The sequence below is a fragment of the Hyperoodon ampullatus genome (genome assembly GCF_949752795.1).
Source record: "Hyperoodon ampullatus genome assembly, chromosome: 3".
In the NCBI taxonomy this organism is placed as follows: Eukaryota; Metazoa; Chordata; class Mammalia; order Artiodactyla; family Ziphiidae; genus Hyperoodon; species Hyperoodon ampullatus.
This window is the reverse complement of record NC_136916.1, coordinates 152,403,829-152,422,714: the sequence shown is the minus strand read 5'-3', so window position 1 is coordinate 152,422,714 and position 18,886 is coordinate 152,403,829. Positions and strand designations below refer to the sequence as shown.

General features: G+C 44.7%; 1 protein-coding gene across 1 annotated transcript; it reads right to left on the bottom strand.

The window, feature by feature from the left end:
* Nucleotides 1-257: 257 nt before the first annotated feature.
* DLST (dihydrolipoamide S-succinyltransferase) lies at nt 258-18,680 on the bottom strand (the record flags this gene model as incomplete). Its single annotated transcript, XM_079700559.1, has 15 exons — nt 18,603-18,680; nt 18,025-18,058; nt 15,382-15,430; nt 12,489-12,544; nt 12,275-12,349; nt 11,991-12,046; nt 11,379-11,490; nt 9,713-9,868; nt 9,272-9,348; nt 7,365-7,462; nt 4,102-4,232; nt 2,383-2,456; nt 1,988-2,071; nt 1,415-1,582; nt 258-392 (listed from the first exon to the last, which is right to left on the bottom strand). Exons 1-15 carry the CDS (start codon nt 18,663-18,665, stop codon nt 258-260), a joined length of 1,368 nt encoding a protein of 455 aa, XP_079556685.1. The 5' UTR covers nt 18,666-18,680.
* Between the last annotated feature and the right edge of the window lie 206 nt (nt 18,681-18,886).

The following is an 18,886-nucleotide window of genomic DNA, read 5'->3' as shown; positions in this document are numbered from 1 at the left end:
CATTAAGGCTCTCTCTCTCCCTCAAGCCTAAGGAAATCAGATATTCGAGTGTAAGAGAACGGCGCAGAGAGGGAGAGAGCCTGGCAGGAACACCAAGAGACCTGTGACTGCTGGTTACATAGTGCCCTGGTTTCCTTGCTTGAGAACGACAGCATATGCCTGTCTGTCACCAGGCTAACCCGGGGCCCGTGAGGGGACAGGGAGAAGACTGGTTTTCAGTTCCTGCATGGTTGACGTGTAGGGCGCATGGCTTCCTCCTACAGGTCCAATAGGAGGACTCTGGGATCCTCTACTGCTGCCTTGATTTTGCGGAGGAAAGTCACGGCCTCTCTGCCATCGATCAGCCGGTGATCATACGTCAGGGCCACATACATCATGGGCCGCACCTCCATCTACAGAGAAGAGAGGTCGACAGGTTTGTCTGCAGCGGGGCAGAGAAAGCCCAGATGAAAGGGGAGATGACAAAGCAGAGCCCACAGTTAAGTTCCCAGTTGCAGAGCCTTTCCTACTTTGCTTTGTTTCTTCTGGATACTTACAGTATATTCAAAGACCAAGCCCTACCCTGAGTGCAAAGCTCCCACACTCAAAAACCAAGAAAATAGGAGTCTCCTTACAACTGCCTTTAAAAAAACAAAAGAAAACAAAACACCATGCTCTGCCCTCTCACTTCTGTGCTGTCTACAGGGAAGTCCTCTTCAGTTCTGGCTGCCTGCAGTTTCTTCTTTGGGGTTATAGTAACAAAAAATAAATAAATTTTTTTTTTAACCTGGGGTCCACAAATTCTCTGAAACTCTATGCAAAGTTGGGTGTATGGGCATTTTCAGGGAAGGTCTATGATTTTTAGATTGAAAAAGGAGTTAGTGACCCAAAAAGGTTCTAAACACAGGAGTCCCAGAAAACATTTTCCTACCAACATATCTTCCAGGGCCAGCTCAAGACCTTTTGCCCTCATTCCGTGAACTCCCAGAAAACCTCTACGCCTCATCAGTACAAGTTGGCAGCTTGTAGATGGCTCTGCCCTGCTGTCCTCTGCTCCCCACGAGCAAGGACCATGTCTTCAACTGTATCCCCACACTCTCTACAGCACCTAGAGAATGAAGCCTGTTGACCAGTCCCAGATGAAGGAGCAAGCTTTCTCAGCTCAAAGGTTCTCAAACTTTAACGTGCAGCAGAATCATCTGTACTTTCTGCTTCACTAGGTCTCGGAAGGGGTCCAAGAATTTGCATTTCCAACAAGTTCCCAGGTGCTGCTACTCCACACACAATTTAAGAACCAGTGCCTCAGCTAGTAATTAGAAACTAGGAGATGCAACTTATGCCTGAAACTATAGCGAATCTTTTATAATGAGCATCTAGTTAGACTTCCCTCTCCTTATCGCCTAGCTGCTAGGAAATTAATGGTGATGGTCCCTACCTTGCCTCCCACGACCACGGGCCTATCAAAGATGGCGTGCATGCCCAGGATGGCAGACTGAGGGGGGTTGATGATGGGCGTTCCAAAGAGCGAGCCAAAAACGCCTCCGTTGCTGATGGTGAAAGTACCACCATCCATATCTTCAATGGCAAGTTCATTCTTCCGGGCCTAAAAACAGATTTTATAATTGAAAGGTAAGGTCAACTCAGCTTTCTTCACCTAAAGGAAGTCCAGAAGGCCCATATCTGAGATCAACGATCCAAGGTCTAGCTTTAACACGAAAGCATTCAGCTGAGATGCCTATGACTAGCGCTCCACCAGGGAAGAGGACTTCAGAATCTTTTCTTTTCCGAGCAGGTTTCATCTGATGAGCTCTTCAGTCGTAAGAGCACGATAAGCCCCACCAGGTAGCTGTACTTCAGCTCTCGCTTGTGACTGCCGTTCGCAGGGGCCACGCACTCCTTTCAGAACAAAGTGAGGCTCCAGCTCCCTGAGCACCGCTCACTGGCCCAGCCTTCCCCAGGCTCTCTTCCCTGACCTGCCCAGCTGCTCATACCATCCTTTCTATTTTACCTTCTCTCCCAGTTCACTGATGGTTCGCTCAATATCGGCAAAATTCATAGTTTCCACATTCCTGATGACGGGAACCACCAGACCCTGATGAGAGTGAAAAGTTCTTTTCAGTTGCAAATTAATAGCATCCTTTATAGTTGTAACTCTCCTGATTCAAGCCTCTAGTCTCCCCTCCCCCAGAATATCTTAGTTACTCAATGTGATTAACACAGTCTAAAATATTTAGGCTTGCCAGAGATAGAAGAACATGGTATGATCCAAAACAGGTTACTCTTCTAGTAGCTCCCTTCTAAAAAGACAGAATTACAGGAAAGATCTCTCCCAGGGGTCTGCTTCTTCACACAGGTAAGGAGAGAGTCAAAGATCAGAGCTCCCCACTTCTTGCCCCAACATACCCGAGGCGTGGCCACTGCAACGCTGATGTCAATATAATCCCTATACACCACCTCTTTGGTTGTATCGTCAATCACTATGAGAGAGAAAACACACATTACATACAACGCCCCAGGCCTAGGCTACTGAGGAAAAATTTGCATTAATAGAGGAAAAATCCACGGTGCTTGGTACAGTGTGGGCCGACCAACTAGCACAAAAACCACCGCCTTACAAGGGGCAGCTGACACTCCTCTTACTCCCGTGCCAGCCAACTGTAACTTCTCCCAAGTGCCCTAAGCATGAGCACAGGAGCATCCGTTTCCTTGGCAGCCCTCAGAGGGGTCAGTACACAGGCTAACACACGATCAGTATGTGCCGAAGTCCTTGTTAGGCAGCTCCACTCCAGCCCTCCCTTAGCTAACGGCAGGTTTAAAAAGTGTTCCCCGAAAGGGCAAATTAGTAAAGGGAGTGGAAGTGGGGGGATGGGGATGCTGCCCATTCTGCTGCCCACTCTCAACAAGGAGGCAAGCCTCTTTCTAGGAGACTCGGAAGCAGGGTGGTCTGGCTTTAATATGCTAGCCTGAGAGAGCAAGCCAGCAGCTAAAAATTTAGGTCTGATGCTCATGAGAAAATACAGGCTTGGGAATCTTTTTCATAGAAAGTCTGCACTGTATTACAGATAAGACACCCCAGAAAAGCATGTAAAGTGAGAAAGAGGTCAGGGGAACTCTGAGAAATGCCTACATGTATGTGTAGGCAGAAGAGATGGAGAGAGTCATCAGGAAGCATAAGAAGAACGGAAGAAATAAAGAGATACACACTGGGGTGAAACAAAGCCCTTCCACCTACCTTAGGGCACACCACTTGGCGGAAGGGACTAGGACTTCTATTTCTAGATCTTTAGGGACTCTGCACTGCTGAGGGCTGCAGAAGTGCCACTGTCCTCTCTAATCTTCCAGGGAACAGAGAATTGTCTCAATGGGAAAGAGAACTGCTTGTTAGGTCAACATTCCAATGACGTAGGCGAGCAAAAAGTAAGGAAAATGGGCACCAAGTCCAGGAAAGAGGGGCCAAGCCCAAGGCCTCCCAATGAGGTCCACTGACCAGAAATCAAAGGTCACCCTGGAGCTATGCCAGGTGTAAGAGTCAGGTCCCAAGATAATAGGGCTTGTGGGAGGGTGGGCATCAGCCAGAACACAAGTCTCCACACAGACATGAGAAGCCTGGATTGCTGGGCTGGCTCAGAACTGCCTGTCACCACAGCATCTGCCAAGCTATGCACTGTGAAGAGAACCTGTTCTGTCCAGCTAGGGGGGAGGAAGTAATCATGATGCCCATTTGGGAAGGTGAGTCAAGAAACCCCCAGGGGGGCTTCCCTGGTGGCGCAGTGGTTGGGAGTCCGCCTGCCGATGCAGGGGACACGGGTTCATGCCCCGGTCCGGGAGGATCCCATATGCCGCGGAGCGACTGGGCCCGTGGGCCATGGCCGCTGAGCCTGCGCGTCCGGAGCCTGTGCTCCGCAACGGGAGAGGCCACAACAGTAAGAGGCCCGCGTATCGCAAAAAAAAAAAAAAAAAAAAAAAAAAGAAACCCCCAGGGAAGGTACTCAAGTTTTCACACGTATGAAATAAGAAGCCTTAGTCTGTCGACCGCCGTCTTTGTGTCTGTGTGTGGGAGCAGGTCTGTGTTTACACGCACACCTCCCAGGACCTCTGTGATTCTAGCCACCACAAACTCACCTGCATTTACAACAGGCTGCTCCTGCAAGGCAAAGGCTGAGGCCTTCACGAATGCCGACATGAAGCCTAGTTTGAGGTTATGTTTCTTCAGAAAAGCATCTTTGTGCCGAGCCCTCATCTCCTGGATGTTACTGCAAAAACACATTACAAAACCAACTGACCACAAAAGAAGCCTCAATTCTGACTTTCATACTGGTTTCTAACTCCGTGTACACAGTTGGGTAAGCTTTTTTCCCTTAGTGTGGACCATCTACCTAAGTTCAAGTTTTGAAATAGTCCACTAGAGGTCAACACAATAACTTTATTCCTTTACAAAACCTGGACCCAAAGGAATCGGATCCAATCTGTCTTGAAGGTAGATTGAGCCCTTTACAGGGCTCCTTCGTGTTCCAGAAGTCAAAGATTTCAGTTACAGACAATATGAACGAGAGCTCATACAGCACACCAACATCCTCACCCTGGACAAGAAAGTGACTTCCAGCTACACTAAAATCATGAGCCATCTACCCCGAAAAAAGCTTTTTTTAAGCATAAACAAAGTCCGCAAAATAAGCACCATTCTTTTTATCTCTTGTTTATTTTCAAAATACCACCAAACCTGATTATGACTTCCTTGGGACATTCCTCCTGTCTCCTAACTAGTGAAGATGAAAAAAAACCCCAAAGCCCCACAGGTGCATGGGCTTCATGTGAGCAAAAGCAGTCATGACTATCTGTGGATGGGTATAATCCAGTGTTGTTTTAGGCTCATGAGAAAGTCAGTAGATTCACTCATCTCCCCAGAGTTAGCAGTTCCATCCACTTGTTCCTTCAAACAGGTACTAACACCCACCACACGTGGGGGTCAATGCAGGGCACCAAGATATAAAGATAATAAAGACACAATTCGTGCTGTTAATATTAGTTTGGTGGACATGGTTTCCCGGGTATTTAGAAAAGTGACCATGTGCAGACCTAAGGTTTTTAAAGTACAAGCAGCAAGGCCCCTGAGAAGCCTTTGCAAGGTGACCAGTCTTTGTTCCTTCGGAGCTGGTTTTTCACATACATACAACACATGTGCAACAGAGTTAGTGGGAAATGGCTTTCCCATCATTTTGCTGCAGAAACATCTGTATTTATGGGAATACAGTTCCATGATGGAAATCGAATTTAACTTTATCTTAGGCCCAAATGCTCAGTTCTCCCTTTCTCTCTATAATGGCCTAATTTGACATTAGCACGAAAGATAAGATGATATAACTTTAACTCCCCCCTTTAGACCTTTTGTTTTTCAAAAGGGAAGTTTTCCTAGGGGGACTGATTGGTTTTAAAATGTTTTGTTTTCCTGAGTCTAACCTCATTTAGTGCTAGGATTACCACCCTAAAGACATTACTGGTTCCCAAGACACAAGAGCGGCAGAAGAGGGAAAGAGAAGTGATAAACATCTCTGCTCTCAAAACTGCCCAAATGCTATTGTCTGGTCATTAAGTAGTTTCTATTTCAGAGCTCTGCCCTTGCAGGCAGAGGCTGGGACAACAGGGGAGAGGAGAAGGTCTCAGAAAGGCCCCTTATGGGTTAGCTGATCAGTGCAAGACCCAAAGGGCACTCAATCTAAACCAGATTACTGACTGCAGTAAGACCCCAGGCCATCATTAAGTGACACTTCGATTAGCTGCTGAAAGGAGATCCAGCTATTGTACTTACCTTCAATCAAAGCTGTTGGGCCAACTGCATCTTTCAAGGCCACAAATATTTACATGTTTTGTCTTAAGGAATTGGGTAGAATTTCAAAGCCCAATTTGATTTGTGTACAATTTGGCCCTAATGCACTGAAACATAAGCTGCAGCCCTTGTGATTCATTAGTCAAGGTCCTTCCCTACATCCTACGGATAGGAGAGAAATCTTTGGCTTGAATGACATCCAGCCTTTTGGGAAGCTTCACAATAGGATGTATGGCATCTAGTGAAATGGGCCACAGAGCCCTACTCTGTGAATGCCACAGCACACTCCCCTCTCTACACTTCTCAGACCCCTTCCAAAGGAGACCAATTTCCTTAATGAAACGTACATTCAGACTAAACACTTGGGACAAAAATAAAAAACAAAGAGATGACCTGAAGACTTGATGATTTTACCTCCTGTATTAACTATGAACTCTTACCCTGGCACTTAAAACATCCTGAAGTATGGATCCAACTTGCTTTACCATTCTTTCCTACACATATTTCTCACAGCGATTGTTTCTCAAACGTGTCATGGACTTTCCAGTCTGTGCCAGGTCCACACTGTTAACATCTTCTGCAATGACCTTCCTCCACTATGTCAAAGTGCTAGTCGTTCTTTAAGGTCTATTAAAAATCTCTTTCCTCCAGGAAGCCTTTCCTGATCCCTACCCTCCACCCTGCCACCTCAAAAACAAATGATCTCATTCTCTTCTCCACTTCATACGTTTTGTATCCTCCTGATACTGATACTAGAGATTTTACTTTCTATTTATCTAAGCAAGATGGTAGCTCTATGAGGGTAAGGGCTCTTTTTCACTCATCTTTGCATCCCCCTCAAATACAGTGTAATATCTTGTGCATAGTAAGCACTCAAAAACTCTTTGTTGACTTTAACTGTATTCCCTTCCCTACAGTCCTGACACCTATAAACATCAAAGTCTTGAAGAAGATAAGTGAGTCAACGATTAGCTCACTACAGAAATGGGTATACTGAATTAGCCCCTTTGGTTAAGTCTGAGGTTTTTCTTTAAAAGCACAACTTGCTTCCCATTTCATTATCAAAGCTGGGAGGGGTTAAAGATATGACAAGCCTATGCCTTTCCACCCACTCAATTCTGAGTCGCTTAGGAGCACACATAAGGAGCGGTCACAGTGAGAAGGAAGCAGGGTATGGCGCCTGACTCTGGTCGTCCTGTCAAGTGATTCTGTATCCCTAGGGGAGCCTTGTCAGCCTGGATGCCCTATGTCTACTTGTCAGCTCGACAGTAGTCATTAGAGTTTAAGACTATTACCAGCCTCGTTTATCAGAAATCACAAGATTCAGGTATAAAAGTAAAAGGCTAAGTTCTTTAGGTCACAGAGGAGGCAGGCACAGTATTAGGAAAGTCGATTAGAGAGTGGAACCAGTGGGTCACTCTGTATAAGTCAACAAGCACTGCAAAGAAGTACTTCTTTCCTGTTAAGTTAGTTTGGGCATCAGCACTAGGTAGGGACTTGGGCAAGTTCAAGTGTTCTCCAAGAAAATGGGCACAGGGAGGAAGAGGACTAGAGCTCTCACCTCATGTCAATCTCATTGAAAGTGGTAAGCATTGCGCAGGTATTCTGAGCCTCCTTCAGACGCTGAGCAATGCGCTGCCGCATCCTATTCATTTTCTCCTGAAAGGGAAAGTGGGACAAGTATTGACCACCTGGTCTCTCTGGACCTAACCCTTCGCACTTAGTCTGAGGGAGCACTGGGCTTGCTAGGCGTGGATAAGGACAGACTGTAGTATCTAAATACAGGGAGAGATCCAGGCTTCCTCTTTCCTGTGGTGGCCTTGCTCCTCTGTGCAAGAACGAGGAAACACAGACACAAACTACCCACTCAAGTGTGCCTGAAGTTTGACCAAGAATAGAGGCCTACAACAAACACATGAAAAGATGCTCAACATCACTAATCATTAGAGAAATGCAAATCAAAACTACAATGAGGTATCACCTCACACTAGTCAGAATGGCCATTATCAAAAAATCTACAAACAGTAAATGCTGGAGAGGGTGTGGAGAAAAGGGAACCCTCTTACACTGTTGGTGGGAATGTAAATGGATACAGCCACTATGGAGAACAGTATGGAAGTTCCTTAAAAAACTAAAAATAGAACTACGATATGACCCAGCAATCCCACTACTGGGCATATACCCTGAGAAAACCATAATTCAAAAAGAGTCATGTACCACAATGTTCACTGCAGCACTATTTACAATAGCCAGGACATGGAAGCAACCTAAGTGTCCATCGACAGATGAATGGATAAGGAAGATGTGGCACGTATATACAATGGAATATTACTCAGCTATAAAAAGAAATGAAATTGAGTTATTTGTAGTGAGGTGGATGGACCCAGAGTCTGTCATACAGAGTGAAGTCAGAAAGAGAAAACAAATACCGTATGCTAACACATATATATGGAATCTAAAAAAAAATGGTTCTGATGACTCGAGGGGCAGGACAGGAATAAAGACGTAGAGAATGGACTTGAGGACACGGGGAGGGGGAAGGGTAAGCTAGGAAGAAGTGAGAGAGTTGCATGGACATATATACACTACCCAATGTAAAACAGATAGCTAGTGGGAAGCAGCCACAGAGCACAGGGAGATCAGCTCGGTGCTTTGTGACCACCTAGAGGGGTGGGATAGGGAGGGTGGGAGGGAGACGCAAGAGGGAGGGGATATGGGGATATACGTATGCATATAGCTGATTCACTTTGTTATAAAGCAGAAACTAACACAACATTGTAAAGCAGTTATACTCCAATAAAGATGTTTAAAAAAAAAAAAAGAATAAAGGCCACGGATATGGTTTGATTTAAAAACCAAAACCAATTTATGGAAGAGTGTGGGGTAGGGCTAGCCAGCCCAAGAGTCATTGCAGAAAGGGAAATTTCTGGTAATAAAGACTGGCACGAGAATAGCTACTTGTGGAATGGAAACTCAGAAGCAACAAACTTTTGAGGCTATAGTATTTTTAGGAGGTATTCTCAGGCAGAGGAACCCACCCTCTTGACCATACTTCCTTGAGGTTTTATGTCTGCTCCTGAGTGCCACTGGGTAGCCCTCAGCTAAGTATCCCGGAAGTATAGGACTAGAGCTCACTAAACCACCTCTCTGAAGTATGTGTTATCGTGGGAGGGAGGGGATGCGTCACTAGGCTACCATCCCCTGCGTATATCTTACTCACCCACAGCATTTCGCTGGTAGCATAACACAGTGGGAAAAACCAATGGACAAGCGTTCAGAAGACCTCTGGTTCTAGTCCTGTCATTTGACAGTCATGTCACTGAACAAGTCGCATCCTAAACTCAATTTCCTTGTCAAGGCCAGGGGGATCAGCTGCCAGCCATTCAAAGGTAGGCAGAGCATACCCACTCCATTAAACTCAGCACTGCCCCTCGGCTTCTTTCTTGGAAGTTTTCCTCAGAGACTTACCCGATGTTCTGAACGCAGACCTGTGCCAGCTCCTGGCTCAGCTACTGGAGGGGCAGCAGTGGGTTTTACGGCAGACACTGAAAATGAAGAAAGGGTACACTGCATCAGAAAATGAGAAACATTTACTTGAGTACATGCCAGTGCTTTCATACTGTACTGTCACTTAATCTTCAAGATATGCTGAGGTGTATTAGTATCATTCCTACTTCACGAACGAACAATCTGCTCAGAGAAGTTAAATAACTAGCCTAAAGTCACACAGCTATACACTCAGCTAAAAAGCTGAGATGCAAACCCTTTGTATCAGGTCTTAGAATTCTTTCTACAAAGCAGACAGTGGAGCCTGTTCAGAGCCATAATTAGTCTTAGACTGTGAGGGAACATGACATAAGATGAGATGTTGTTCTCCCACATAAAGACACGTGGAAGCCAGAGGCTTACCTGGTTTGCTAGTGAGAGGTTGTGAGGGTGAGGGCACTGGTGGCATCTGAGTGGGTATAGATGCTGCAGGGGGAGGAGAAACTGCCGATGCTGCAGGTTCTGCTTTTGGGGCTGCAGCAGCAGGAGCTTCGGCTGGCTTGGCCGTAGCAGGAGCAGCTGAAAAACAAGAAAAATAGATGCCATTGGCACTATCTGGAATGGAAAGCAACCAAGTTGCAGACACTAAGTAGAATTTAGCAGCAAAAGCTCTATCTCCAATCAATTAACAAATGCCTCCTGAGTATTTGCTATACATGTAAGGCTTTGAGATACACAGAATGATTTAAGGCACTATGCTTCTATTCCCCAGGGCTCCTAGATGTCCTACATTAGATAACTGACTTAACTCAGCTGCCTTCCTGATTTCACAAATATCTACTGATCATCAAATTCAGCGAGTACTTTCAAAGCACCTACTAAAGTCCATGGTAATGTAAACTTCAAAGCAAAAGAAACCCAGGTAATTTAAGATGTTAAAATACACACATAAGAGCAACACCTTTCTAGTTATGGTAATACTGATCCTCTCCTCTTCTATTTTAACATCCCATGTGGGAGAATACTCTTAACTATTAAAAATTAAAAGTTAAATAATCAAGGGCACATTTAGACTTAAGCCTTCAAAGCATTTTATCTAGGATAACTCTTATAAACCAATGAGGTGGTCAAGCAATATAAATTCACAACTTTAAATATTTTTGATTTTACCAATTTGGACATCACATCTGGGTTTACATTTAAATTAGAAGAACATTCGCTTAAGGAATGATCAGAAGATGAAATTCTCCAACTAGAAGAATCAATCTTATCCCCTAGCCTTCTACTGTATGTTCTTTCCATTCTGGGCTTCTGGTCTTGCCCTGATCAATCATAACAATGCAATCTACCATCTTTCTGCTTAACTATCTTAACAATGAAAAAAATACTTTAGTAGTTATAGCATTTAATTAAGAATCAGAAAGTTCTTTTCTAATCTCTAATACTGACTGTGAGATCCAGTACAAATTCATTTCCTTATTTCTCATTTCTTCCCAAGAGAAACCCAACCCTCCCTAAAAAATGTTATGAGAGAATAGATATGAAAAAACGACACCAAATTCTCTATAATAGACAGGATGAAATACTACTTCTCATTTTAGAAGAGTGGCTCCCAGCCCTGGCTGTGTATCAGAATCACTTGGAGAGCATTAAAAACAACAACAACAACAATGAAAACTATGATAAGATAACCAGGATCCGAAAACCCCAGATTTAATATATCAGAATCCCTGGGACTCAGAATCTAGGCATTTGTATTATTTTTAAAGCCCCCATGTGACTCTGACGCCAGGGTTGGGGTGGGGGGAAATCACTGTCTTTAGAATCTTCTTCATTCCTACTTAAGAAAAGGTCCAGCACAATAAAGAACAGAGTATAATGAGCTTTATTTTTTTAATACCCTTTTCTTCTAAAACTTGACATTTAAAGTTCACAATATAAATAGCTCCCCTCTTACTGCCTCAAAAAGGGCAGAGGGAATGCCAAATGCCAAATGGTCTTTGAGGTATCAAGGAATTAGTATATTATGCTCAGCCCCAGTTCCAAGGGGGAACACTGGAGACCCTGACAACCAGGAGAACTTCTTTACCGCCAGTTTTCCTGAGTGTGAAAAGAGGAGTGCCTCCTTCTACTTTTCCCCCATCAGGTACCAAAAGAGCTTCAATCATGCCATTTGCTGGTGATGGAACCTGCACAGATGTCTTGAAAAGAAGACAGATGGAGAAAGAGTCCAAATTTTTACTCAGCATTAGAAAATTAATTGTATAGAATCTCAAATGAGTCACAAGAGTTGCAACACAGATACACAAGACCCTGTATATAGAAACACCAAGGCCACACTTTCAGAGTAAGAGTAATCAATGCTACTGTGAAGATTCACCCTTTCTGTCCTTTCACAGAGCACTAAAGCAAGATTCAGTTAATGTGTTTCCCAGTGATACATAAAAACAACTGGAAACAGCTCATGCACACACACACACAAAAGCTATAAAACTAAAGCTATTAAAGTACATAGTACATACACCTAGGATAATCTAAAATTAAACTTTTAATGTTTTCTTTTTAATGAGCTATTCCAACAATTTTACAACTGAGGCAGTTAAAAATTATCTATAACCAACAGTTAAGTCCCTGTTCCTTTCATTAGGTTAAGAAACCAAGGGGAGACCATGAAAAGTTGGCACTAATAGGACAAGCCTACCTTGTCAGTTTCAATCTCACAAACCACTTCATCTTCTGCAACTGTGTCTCCAACAGCTGAAAAGATAGTCAAAGCCTACCTCTTAGGGTGGTGGTGGCGGTGGGGGGAACCCTCCAGTAGCCACAAAATCCCCATTGGCAGGTGTGTTACAATACCCCTTTCCTAAAGCCAGGGGAAAGTACACTGCATGTAAAGAAAACGGTGGAGCCGTTGATTATCGTGGGGGTAAAGGGGACTTTTCAAAAGTATTTAAACTCAAGAAGTGAGAAGGCACTAAATCTTACCTTTCTCCCACCTGACATCCCCTTCTGTGACAGATTCTGCAAATGCTGGGGTTTTGACTGTAATCACATCATCCTCTAGGAAAAGAGGGGGAAAAAAAAATCACATAGTCCACATTTCTCCTTTTTAATTTTTTTCTTTAATTAAATTCAGTCAATTGTTGTTCTTCCCATTAAAACTCCATTCCCAATAAGGTAGGGAGCTGAAGGTACTTACTGCACACAGCTGTAGTTCTGAAAAAGCGAACACTGAAGACACTACCGTTGTTAATGCTAGAAAACAAACATAAAAGTAAACTCCTTTAACCGGTGATTCACTCACATTTTAGTCTAGATAAGGCACCACGGGTCACCTTGCCTTTTTTATTTTCATTTCTTAAATTTTTATTGGAGTATAGTTGATTTACAATGTTGTGTTAGTTTCTGCTGTCAGCAAAGTGAATCAGTTATACATATACATATATCCACTCTTTTTTAGATTCTTTCACCTTCCCTTTAAATCAGTGATTCTTGACTAGGAGTGCCCGTCAGTGTTACCTGGGGGAACTTTTTCAAAGCATACATGTCTAGGCCCCATTCCCAGAGATTCTGACTCAGCAGGTCTAGAGCAAAGCCTGGATGACTTGGGTGCCTTAAACAGCGAGTCCCTTGGGTGAGTGAAATGTGCTGCAGTGAAATGCCAGCTCTCCCAGAACAGACCTAGTTTGGGTCTTTGAAGAAAAAGATAGCATCTTGGCCCTTTGCATACCCACCAAAAGGACTCAGCTTCCTGATGACGTTTTGTCTTAACTAAATGCAAGTAAGATAAATTGTGTGCCCTCAGGGTACATGCCACTGTGCCACATACAACAGAATTTCTGTCCACATGATTATAGATTATACAGGACAGCAAGATGAGACAGTTAACAAGTAAAACAAGGTGTTATATGCAAAACAAACAAACAAACAAAACACCAAAAAACTGATATAGTATCTCCTAATCTGTTCTCTTGCCAGGAGGCAGCATATCAGTCCATTCTGGACTCATTCAAGAGGAACTTCAAAAGAGCAAGGTAGGGCTTCCCTGGTGGCGCAGTGGTTGAGAGTCCGCCTGCCGATGCAGGGGACACGGGTTCGTGCCCCGGTCCGGGAAGATCCCACATGCCGCGGAGCGGCTGGGCCCGTAAGCCATGGCCGCTGAGCCTGCGCGTCCGGAGCCTGTGCTCCGCAAGGGGAGAGGCCACAACAGTGAGAGGCCCGCGTACCGCAGCAAAAAAAAAAAAGGAGCAAGGTATTCTTTGATATGACACTAACTTTAAATAACGTAAACTGGAGAATGATATTACCTTGTATGTACAAAACCATTAATAGTGGTTACCACTGGAGGGTGGGAAACGTAGATATATATGGTATCTATGGTTATCTGTTACATACACACACATCTTGGAAGAGTGATTTGGACCGATGGGGACTTTCACTTTCTACACTTCAGGACTGTTTGAATATTCTACCATAAGCATCTTTATAATAGAAAAGTATAACAGATTTAAGCTGCCTTTTGATATTTTTATTTTTATAATTTCAAATTAACTATAAGGTCTATGTAAAATCAAGGGGAAAATGTATGTTATTAAAAAAATACAGAGCTTCCCTGGTGGCGCAGTGGTTGAGAGTGCACCTGCCGATGCAGGGAACACGGGTTCATGCCCCGGTCCAGGAGGATCCCACGTGCCGCAGAGCGGCTGGGCCCGTGAGCCATGGCCGCTGAGCCTGCATGTCCAGAGCCTGCACGTCCAGAGCCTGTGCTCCGCAACGGGAGAGGCCACAACGGTGAGAGGCCCGCGTACCACAAAAAAAAAAAAAAAAAAAAAAAATACAGAACACAAAGTGTTCTGCAAAAAGTTTACAACCATGTACAGGTACATGTTCGTAGGCAAGAACTAACAGGTAATGTGTAAATGCAGAGACTGCTCTTTGAGGACACCCGAGAACCTGGAGCATCGGCTGTCTTGGGGAAGAGAAACTTGGTGGCACCGGAGAACAGGAAAAAATCTTCTCATGGACTCTCTTTTTACTTCTGAACCATGTAAATTTATAAGCTATTAAATAAAAACATAAAACCAAAAATAGTTTTACAATAAAAGATTTTTAAGTAAAATGAATACCTTATTCATGAAAAAAGACAATATAAAACACAAAAACAGTTATTAGATTAGAGTAATACCCTAATGTGTGATCCTTATCCCTCAAAGTTTAGGGTATTTTAAAATAATTTACTTTTGAATAGTTATTTATTGCATTTATTGCATAGGATTTGTGGCTGCTCCACTTTTCATTTAAACTGCAGATGAGTAACACATTTTGAATCTCCCTAAATAACTTTTAAATTACAAAAGTATTAGAGGTTAACAGTAGAATACTTAGAAACAGCAAAAAGAACATTTACAATGGGATTATGCTTGTAATGCACAGTGAAGAAGGAGCCAATCTGCTCACCCTTCATTTTGAAGATCCTACCTGTAGAGAAAATAGCTTGACAGCTGCTCAACAGGTAACTAAAGAGCATCCTCTTACCACCACCCTGAAAATACTTGGAATGCAAAGTAGCATTAAGCAACATTCATAAGCAGAAGTTAATCTGAAACACACATGGGTGGCCTTTCTCCAAACTTTGCATTATGCAATAACAGCATTCCCTCTGAACTAGTCAAAGTCCCATGACTCAACTGACTAGTCTTTTGCTTTTACTGTTTCTAAAATGAGTAACCATGCAACCAAAAGGATGCTCTTAATCTCCACAATAAATGTAACGTCCAGTCAGTCCTTCAGCTTCACTTGTATCCAACCAGAATATTTAGGAGCACCTTTCTATATCTATTCCTATAAAAAGAGGATTCCAGCTTCACTTTCATTATAATCTAAACACCTCAGGACAGACACACTCCTGGTCCAGCACTTAACATGGGGCTGAAGTGCAAGCACATGTCATAAATTAACATCAAGTTTAGGTAGAGGGACTCAACATAACCAGCTTGATTACTAGGCTTGAAAGACAGTTAAGAAAGCAGATGGTTCAGCTGGTGTCTTAAATACCCCATGTCCACATATCTGTGCTCCCCAGTGATACTTACACAATCTTCCTGCTGTCAGGGTAACCTGGTCCCTGACATAAGGAGATCCCTGCAAGAAACAAAACAACTCTTAACCAACAACTCTTTATCTTATACAGGATACCTGCTGGGAATGGAAAAGAAGTCTGTTCACCCCCTAACTCTGAGATAGAACAGGATCAACAGCAGGCAACAACATAATCTTTATCACACAGAGTCCTGCTTCTTAAGCTTTTCCACCATAGCAATAGTCATGGCAGAGAACAACAGGGATGTGGGACTTCGGGTGGGAATGGCTTTGAGGAAGACAGGGGAGAATTCTATAATCTTATTTATCTTAAAACTCATAAACTTTCATTATCCCTTTATGTTTTCATAATAAAACGTTCTACTCCCCAAGACTTCAAATACAATTGAAGCTTGAAAAAGACACATGATGGCTTATCCTGTGACTACATATAGCCTAATCAGAGAAGCAGTGGGAATGTTTGATCTGAGTTTGTTTCCCTGGTTACTTAAAATACACTGAGCTGGAAGTCTTGTTGCCTGAACCCCAGTAGCAAAGACTAGGCTACTTCAGGCCTAAGGTCTCCAGCTTGCTCCAGGACTGAGCAAATCATTGTCCCTCCTTTCAGTTTACTGTCTTCCTACACTCTTCCCGAGACCTTCCACTCCGGTCACACTCAACAAGGTGGGAGCTCCTTTCTGCCCCAATTGTCCTTATCATCACAGATAACTGCACTTCCTCAACTGACAACTAATTACTGTATCTGCTTCACCTGATTATATTCTTTCATGTGTCTTATTTTTTCAGATCTATTAACAACTCTTTCTGAACCAACACCAAATGGGAGACAATTCTCTCTTGTGCCCACCTCCTCACAAACACCCCGAGGGTTTCAGAGGCAAGTTAAGTCACCTCTATATCCAGGAACCAATGACGTTGCAGTACAAATCCCAAACACAGCATGTATTTGAGCTAGAACAGTCAGCAGCCCTTACTGATTTTTGGAACCCTAACTCCAATTTAGAGTTCATCCTACAGCAAGTTTCATTTGTACAGCGTTTAAGAGTTTATAAAAAGCTTTCACATAATGACCTCATTTTGATTTTTGTGTCTCACAACTCCCTGAAGTGGAACGACCATCTGCCATTACTCCCGTTTCATATATAAGCAGGGCTTCTGGAGGTTAAGTGACAGCCCAAGGAGAAGCCCTGAACCACAACGCAAACCCCAAGTACAAGGCTCTTCCCATTGTCCTGCCAATCTATGAAGTGGAGAAAATGTTTACTGACATTTTTCAAAATTCTAAGTTAAAAAGTTTATTACTAAGAGTCCACTATGAGCGAACACTGTGCTAGGTGCCTATGATCTCATGACTCTTAGGATAAAGTCCAAAAACTTTCCATATTCCTGTCCAGCCCTCCCAGACAGGCTTCCTTTCCATTTCTATGACCGGTCAAGTCTCTTCCTGCCTGAAAACCTTTGCACAAGCGATCCCCTTTGTTTAGAATATCGTTCTCCTGGCCAACTCCTATGTATTCTTCAAGACTTAGCTTAAATGTCACTTCTTTGGGGAAGCCTTTACTGACGTTGCCACCACACTCTCCACCCTCCCAAGCCTGGCTACATCATCCCATCCTCTCATTACACTCCACTTCTCCTTTATAGTAATCACAATGCAATTATGTCCTTAGGTATGCATAAATATATATTTGTTTTCTCTCCAGGTAGCCCCTAAGATCCTGGAGGGTAGAGACCGCCTCTATCCATGTCACGTAGCACACTGCCTGGCATGTAGTAAGAATTCAATAATCTGTTGATTATATGAGCAAATGATAACATGGTGCGTTAGGAGTTCGGGCTGAGGAATAGGCAGACCTGGCTTGACCAATAGTTGGCTGCAGGACCTTGGTCAAGGCACTTAACCTCTCTTAGTCTTGAGTCATACATTTGTAAAATAGAGAAAACACCTCTTTTACTGTTTCTTGATGATCAACTGAAAAAATGCACAGAAAGCGCTCAGAACAATGCCTGGCACACAGAATGCCCACAATAAGATCAACTCATTCAACAAATACTTATGCCACGCATATAAAGGACTGTTGAGATAAAACCTAAATTCTCGCTAGTCTCTATGCCATCTTCTATCTCATGCCACTCTCTCCCTCAACTAAAATGCTCTGGCCAAACCACCCTTTTTCCAGTTCCAAAATACTGCCAAGCTTTTCCCTCCTCAGGGACTTTGTACATGCTATTCCCTTTCTTTCTCCTGCTCTTCATCCGGCTGGCCTGTCACATCCTCTGGGTCACAGCTTCAGTGTCCAGCTTCGTACGTTTCCTTCTCAGCATTTAACCAAGATTCATGATGGTTCACTTGTTTAGCAATTTACACTTTGTCTTTCCCACTAGACTGTAAGCTCCAGGAGGGCGAGAACCCGTCACTGCTGGATCCCTTGTGAGGGCCTAGCATGGTGCCTGACACTCAGGAGATACTAAGTAGCTAAGTGCCAAATGAATAAACGATAGCTGTCATTAAACAACACCTGTTTCACTCCTATCTATCTGAACACGATGTGGAGAAACACAGGCACCCCGATTTCCTCGCATACTGCTCTGCCCAGGAGGAGAGCATTTTAGGTGACGGCAAGGGCAGAACTTACCAGGCAGGGAACGTCTCCCCAGAGGGCAGTTCCCCTGTTGAGAAAGAAGACATTATCGACGTCACCCAAGACGAAAGGAGAGAAGAAACAGCTTTCTCTTTCAAGCACAGACTCAAAGCTGCCCGGGTGCCGGTGACAGGCGAATCTCATGACTCCAAAAGGTAAAGGCAACAGCCTGGGCGGGCTCACACGGGGCCTGCCAAACTATCTCAACTTCCCAACCGAATTGATATCCACCGACTTTAACAGAAAAGAAACGGGCCCCCGGATCCCGTCGGGGCTTCCGCGCGCCTCCTCCCGAACTCTGAGTCTCGTGCGGGGGCGAGCGCGGCTCTAAGGCGGCTCCTCCGCCGGCGCGGAGGGTGGGGTCCAGCAGGGGACGGGGCGCCGGCTGCCTCGGGAAGGCGACGGGCCGGTGAGCTCCGCAAGACGGCCCCGAGGGCAACAGCGGCTCTGGGCCGCCCAGCCCGCGGCCTCCGAGTCCCGGTGCCCTTGGCGCCACGCCCCTGTCCCCAAGCCGCCCGTCCACCACCGGCGAGTTTCTCACCCGCCGGGGCCCCGGCCCGGCAGTACCATACCTTCTGGAAGGCGGAGAGCGAGCGGCTGAACGCCCGGGACAGGAAGCGGGACCGGGACAGCATCGCGGCTGCAGCGGCTTTAGCGGTGGCGGAGGTGGCGGAGCGGAGGGCAGGCGGACACCGGATATAGGGCCCGGCAACAACCGGAAGCGGGGCGGGCCGCGGCACCCGCCGCTCGGGGAGGGGTGTTCGGAGCGAACCACTGGCGGGCGGGGGGAACCGACGGGCAGCGCGGAGGTGCCACCGCCTCAAGCCAGCTGTCCGCGCTGGGGAGGCTGCCGCGC